General features: G+C 29.4%; 1 protein-coding gene across 1 annotated transcript; it reads left to right on the top strand.

Moving 5' to 3' along the window:
- The first annotated feature begins 4,188 nt into the window (after nucleotides 1–4,188).
- On the top strand, nucleotides 4,189–5,670 carry LOC145587704 (protein MIZU-KUSSEI 1-like). The gene has a single exon (XM_081644408.1). The coding sequence runs from the start codon at nucleotides 4,357–4,359 to the stop codon at nucleotides 5,245–5,247; it is 891 nt and encodes a 296-aa protein (XP_081500534.1). The 5' UTR covers nucleotides 4,189–4,356; the 3' UTR covers nucleotides 5,248–5,670.
- Nucleotides 5,671–7,246: the final 1,576 nt, after the last annotated feature.

Genomic DNA, 7,246 nt, shown 5'->3' with positions numbered 1-7,246 from the left:
AATTTTTTCATACAATACTTCAATTTTAGGTTTTTTTTATTTGAAATTTCTATTATTATCAATTAATCTTCAAAATCCTTCATCTCCCAAAATTAATTTTCCTTTTAGATTCTTAAATTGTAATAGTGAAATCTTTAATTTTAAGATTTGATGACTAAATCGTTGTCATTGTAGTGCTCAAAGTGCATTAAAATGTGCCAAAAAAAATATTCAATTGCACAATACAAACAAAATGGAACGACATGAATAGTATATTGATATTATCTTCTTTTGTTTGTTTATAACTGACATATTTATTCATTTACACTTTTTAGAGCACAAATTCAACCACTAACGTTTTTAATTAATTATTATTAAGCAAAACTTATTAATAGTTAATATTTTAAAATTATATATCAAGACTAATTTAACAGTACAAGACTCCACACATACTCACTATGTACTAAACACACAATCAAAATAACGTTTATAAATAGTGCTATTAATCAAAATGTATCGGTTGAAAACAAACAGATTATATGTGTTCGGCTGTTCGTGCCAAGAAAATTCAAATGATAGCAACAACCTCGTTCATCCAATGGACATCCTAATGAGATTACTCAAGCATAAGAGCTCTACATCACTTAATATCTCATAAAACATTAGTACTACCTCCGTTTCGTATTAGTTGCAACTTTGGAATATTTTATGTCTCACAAATAATACCCCAAAGTTGCAACTAATAAGAAACGGAGGTAGTAATTCACAAAAATGGAACATTATTCTACTATTTTGTATTCTTTTAAGGAGGTCATAATCAAATTATTCACAAGGAATCCATCCACAAGAAAAATAAGGTGGTCACTAGAATTAGAATGGCATAAAAGTGGGACCAGAAGATCTAAGGAGAGAAGCATAATGACATAATTGATGTCCTATAACCAAATGATATGTCAATTTTAGCATGTTTGATTGAATCTAATCCAACAAGGAGGATGTTCCCTGCCCCCAACACCCCATTCGTCATCTATCCTCTCTGCACATTCAGAATGTTTTTTTTTTTTTTTTTTTTTTTATTATTTTTTTTTATATTCATTTTTTTAAAAAAAAAAAATCTAAATATTAAGATCTATTTTTTTTTTTTTTTTTTTTTAATTTCTGATTTTCATCCATAGCTTTAATTGTTTGAAATTGATTTAGGTGTTGTAACTAAATATATTTTCTAAGTTAAGTTCACTATTCTTTTTTGTAACATTTGATTTTGCATAGCTTTGCAAGGCATGTTTCAATTATAAATATCTTTAATTATGTACCATTAAAATCATAGAGTACTCTAACTAGTACAATGTAAATCAATTTTTGAGAGAAAATACAAGTTTAATTTATTACCTTGATCGGCAAAAATGTATATATAAACATTAATAAAACTCAGATACTATCATGGTTGGGTTTAGAGGAATTTTGCAATTTTCAATTAGAAATTAGAAGACTGAAGAGCTAGATGTCATTATTAATCGAACTTTGCAATGTAACATGTAGCTATGATGAAATGATGAGAAGGTGGTTGGTTTTTTTTTTTTTTTTTTTTTTTTTTTTACAAGTTATGCTGTAATGTCTTACCTTTGTTGTGCTGAATAATGACAAGTTTAATTCGAAGTTGAGTCATGCTATATTACTTTGCCCAAATAAGTAAAAAATGTGAATCTGACTACTTTCAAACAAGATCAAATCGGGTGACTTCAACCCATAAATCATACGAGTTAATGAGAAGAAATTTATATACTACTATCTACTCGTACAAGAAATGAATTTTATTGACAAAGTCATACTTAAAAAGTTTGTCATAAATGGTTTGATTCATGCTTAATATTTCTAATTTTAGGTAGTCGCAAACTCACAATGCAGGAGCATGAATCATGTTTTGTTTTATTTACTGCATGGCACGTAAATGACAGAAGCATACAAACGAGCGTGTTAAGGGTTTATGCCTGTTCATGTATGAACACTGACGTTGTGCTTACCTCATCTTCTTAACTTTATTTTACTTTTACTGCCCTTCTTTTTTTTCCTTTTTTATTTTTTGTAAAAAAATAAAATTAAAATGAGGTCAAAAGTGAGGTAGTCAAGGGAGTTGTACCCTACTAGAAAATGAAGTTACACTCTCCTTTGTCTCTCCCTTTTTCATTCTTTGCGCCCCCCTCTCCATTTTTTTGGGTCCTTGCTTTTCTTTTTTATATATTTTTTTACTGATTTATTTTTTTACTTTTTTGGTTAAAAAAAAAAAAACAAAATTTTCAATTTTTTGTCATAGGTAAAGTGGTGGTGGCTTGAGAGCTTTCTATCTCTCTTTCCAAATGACTAAATTGCCCATCTATATTTTTTAAGTATTAAACACTTGAAAAGTGGTGAATTGGTGATAAAGTGAAGAGTACTAGAGACTAGAGTAGTATATTTTAAAAACGTTTCATTAAATTATTCACCGTTTTACTAAAAGGATTAGGGTGGTGTTTGGTAAAGACCAAAGAATATATTCCTAGGTTATTGTAGCAATAAAGAAAAAATTTAACCTCTAATGGTAGATTTGATTACTATTAAAATTACTATTTAGGGATTTTGTAAAATCAAATCTTAACCAATGTATAACATACAAAAAAATTACATTACATAACTAAGATGTGTATTATACAACAAATTGTATTATAGGTGTGGTATATTTATTACACTCATCATTTTTTACTCATTTGCTTTTAGTATGAGTTTTTTTTTTCAAATGAAATATGCTCTCTTCACCTGAAGTAGGGTATTTTGGTTTGGTTTATATCAAGCTTTGTTATTATCATATTTGAATCTTTTTTACTTCGTATTCTTGTTTGGCTGGATATGATTTTTTAATTAAATTATACTTTGACTATACTATCAGACTATCAGTAACATTATGCATAAAGATCTTATTATGTTTGTCTTAATGTGTATTTTTTCAAGTATGCAATTGTTCTATGAAGGATTTTGCTAATAAATTCCCTAGGGGCGTTAATTAAGCATTTAAGAAATTTTCAAAAATGGTATTGATATAGGAATGCATGTCAAAATCACGCATCGATCATTATATTGTAATTAATGTTTATTTCAAATTAACTTTTAACTATCTTATCTAATGCTCTATGATGTTCATTAGCTTTTGCCTTATATTAATAGCAATATAAAGTAATTAAGAATAGTAAACAAAAATAAGAAGTTATATATTATCTGATATGGTCTGAACCTTTTTTAGTATGCTCTAAAAAGATTCATAAATACTTGGTAACAAAATATAAATAAACATAATAGTTCTTAATGTATATATATTAGGTTTATTATAAAACTTAATATACCAAAGATTATTTAGAAGTTCTTTGATAACTTAAAATAGAAATACTTAGTTCATTGACATTTTTTTTACATAGAGCATGTAATTATTATAAAACTTAATATATCAAAGATTATTTAGAAGTTTTTAGATAACTTAAAATAGAAATACTTAGTTGATTGACATTTTTTTATATAGAGCATGTAATCAATCACAATTATGAAAATGCATTTCGATGTACTCCATACAAAACAATGTAAGATACCAAGCTAAACTTGAATTATTGATAAGGATATTCATTTCTAGTCTTAGTTAAGGGGGTACAATTCCTACAAGGCTACGAGGGTTCGCACATTTTGTAGATGAGAATATGTATGACACATTGACACTCATCCTCTTTATTCTCAAAGTATTTAATCGACTAACTCAAGTCATATTAATTTATGTTGGATTCAAACCGATAAAATAGTTCTCTCCGTTCCTTAATTATATGCCTATTTATTTCGTTTATTACTCAAATAATAAAGAGAAATAGACATATAATTAAGAGATGACAGAAGGAGTAAGACATATATCATAAATTCATAATCTTAAACACGTCTTTATCATTTATATATTTCTTTTTAATAGTAGATCAACTATACAATATGCTCCTCTTATCATTAGAATTTAGTACTATATATCCCATGATTCAATTCAATTGTTGATCCTCATATATTCTGAAACCGGACTTCTTTTTTGGTGGGGCAACTTTGGAATTTACTTTATGCTTTTTACACCACAAAAGCCCTCAAAGAGCCCCAAAGATGACCCACTCACTCACTCTTTACTCTTCTCTACTCTTTAGTCTTTACTACCCCATATCAAAATACTAGTAAATGCAACTCAATTTCCCCCACCACCCCAAAAACTTAAATTCAATTCCCTCATTAAAACATTACTACTACTACTTGTAGTAGTATCTTTATTATTCTTTTAGAATTCAATCCCTTCTTTCTCTCTCTAAAAAACCATTTTTACAAAAACCCCAAATGAAGACAACATCACCAACACCAACACCACCATCTCCAACCCCTCTCAAAATGTCCAAAGCCAACTTCCCTTGGTCATCATCAAGGAAAGTCCAAAATGATGATACTTTAGATAATAATCAAACTACCCTTAAAACAGAGGAAAACAGGGGAAAACAGGACACTATTAATAATCACCCTCTTAATGACATAATTAGTGATGATAATCACAAAAGTTTAGCATCATCAACAGCTAGAAGAAGGAGGAAATTACAAGCTATTGCTGTTTCAAGAATAAGGTCAGTTCTTACTGCCCTTAACATCAACAAATCTTCACCTTCAACCTTCCCAAATTTAGGGTCATGCCCTAAAGTTATAGGAACTTTGTTTGGGTATAGAAAAGGTCATGTCCATTTTGTGTTTCAACGTGAACATAACTCCGCCCCTGTTTTTTTCATCGAGCTCGCAACCCAGATAACCCATCTCGTTAAGGAGATGGCATCTGGGTTGGTTCGTATCGCGCTCGAATGCGATAAAGATGATCAACAAGAACAAGAGAAATCACAAAAATTATCACAAGAGCATGAGAAGAGGAAGAAGGTGAGGAGGAAGAGATTGTTGGAAGAACAAGTTTGGAGGACTTATTGTAATGGAAAGAAATGTGGGTTTGCTAATAAAAGAGAAATTGGGCCTAATGAGGCTAAGATTTTAAAGGCTGTTGAGCCCATTTCAATGGGTGCAGGTGTTCTTCCTGGGTTTAACGGGTCCGGGTCGGGTTCGGAAGGTGAGCTCATGTATATGAGGGCCCAGTTTGAGAGGGTTGTAGGGTCTAGGGATTCTGAAGCTTTCTATATGATGAATCCTGATTGTCATGGTGCTCCTGAGCTTAGCATCTACTTGCTCCGAGTCTGAGAGCACGGGTACACTCGGGTGTATAACAGACACTCATGACAACCTCTCCTACTTGGAAAGACAAAAAAAAAAATGTTTATGTGAAAAGATTATTGTAAGTTGTAGTGTTACTAAATTTGTTAGGTTTCAAGAGGTTGTTAATAGGGTGGGGATTAGTAGAAGTCTAGTTAACAAGTTGTTTTTTTTTGGTTAATTTATTTGTTTTTTGGGTTTGGGTATAAAAAAAAATTGGAGAAGTGGGTTTTTTACTGTATTTTGTTAGCTTTTTGGGGGTGGAATGTAATGGTATACTAGGAAAAAAAAAAAAAAAGAAGGGAAATTGGTATATTATTGGCATGGTGGTCAATTTAACTCAATGTAAGATCTTTCATGCAATGCAACTCTCCAATTGGTATATTATATTATGAACATGGTCTTTTTGTATGCTTCGTAATTCTCACTGTAACCATTTTGCATAGTTACTACATCAACTTTTGTTTGCGGAAATTAATTTATCTAAGTGAGTTTTAAATGAGATCACGTCTTAAACATTGTTCTTATGCTACACACATCTATGATTAAATTTCAACTAAAGGTCGAAAGGAGTATTGTACTTTTGTCGTGGTATCTAGAAAATAATTTATGATAGTGTGATGTCGATTTGAACAATATACTCAAGTAGTAAATTATTCACTGAAATTACACAAACTTTTTAAAAAATCGGGTGTACAATAATTATTGTACATCCATTATAAAGATAGACTAAAGTGATTAAAAGTTACCCATGAAATAAATAAAAGTTACCCCAATATGCGTTAAAGTAACCCAATTTAAATAAAAATTATCTACGCTTTATTAGTAAAGAGTCACATTTTAAATGACTAAAAATCAATTATTAGTGATTGAATGTAATTAAATTACCTTTATAAACTTTTCTTGTTGCTGATTTATATAAAAATTGTATTATGTAAAGTTACCCAAAAAAAGACAAAAAATTACCCTAAAATTAGCTAAAAGTTACCCTTATACTGCTCGATGTACACTAATATTAGTGTAAACCGGATGTATACAAAAGTTTTTGAATTATCTATTAATTATATAAAATTATTTGATTTTCATAACCTATGAGGAAAAAAGTAAAATTGAAGTACTGTAATTTCTATAAAGATACTAGTCTTAGAAATGTGAGTAACAAGGTTAAGCTTTACACATCACTCAATACTGTTTTGATGCTTCTTGATGTAATTTTGGTCTAGATTTGGTTAATATACCAGGAATTTAATTATTTTTATTTGTAAGAAAAAACAAAAAACATAGCAATATTCTTCTTAGATCATGGTCTCTCTCTTCTAGTTTTGGAATCATCTATAATTCATGTTACCTAATGATTGGTACGGACAATTATGACCATTAGATAATAGTTGTTCAAGAGACCATGTCAAATTAAAGGAATCATATTGAAAACGAGCTACTTAACTATAAGTACCTAATTACTTCTTGTCCGAATTTAGTTCTTTAATACTCCATACTCTATATCTAGTTTAAATTACACTATCAACGACAGTTTGTATGTTTCGGACAAAATGAAGCAAATTTTGTTTATTTTCCTTATTTAAAGGGTGATGATTTTTATATATATTATATAAAATCTAAAAAGCCTATTGTGATAACTTCTTTCATTGTTCATTATTGTCTTTCCTAAGAGAGGACGGCTTAAACCTTTAAGTTGAACATCACTTAAATTATGGGGTTGGATCCAAAGAGTATAAGTGCTTCCAACTTTTAATAATTGTTTTCAGTACTGAAGAAATTTTCTTGGAGAAAGCTAATCAATTGCAGAAAATATTTTCAAATATTGCAGGATTTAGTGCAATGTATCCTTTAATAAAGCTCTAACTAGACTTACTTTTAAAAAGACTCATAATATGGCAATACTTGGTTGAAGAAATGTCCATTGATCCACCTATATAACTATATTATTTTATTTTATTTTTCTTATTTTATAATTTTACAATTGGCC

The sequence above is a fragment of the Chenopodium album genome, chromosome 2, assembly GCF_948465745.1.
Source record: "Chenopodium album chromosome 2, dcCheAlbu1.1, whole genome shotgun sequence".
In the NCBI taxonomy this organism is placed as follows: Eukaryota; Viridiplantae; Streptophyta; class Magnoliopsida; order Caryophyllales; family Amaranthaceae; genus Chenopodium; species Chenopodium album.
The sequence above is the reverse complement of the archived record's forward strand: the minus strand, read 5'-3'. Positions and strand labels throughout refer to the sequence as shown.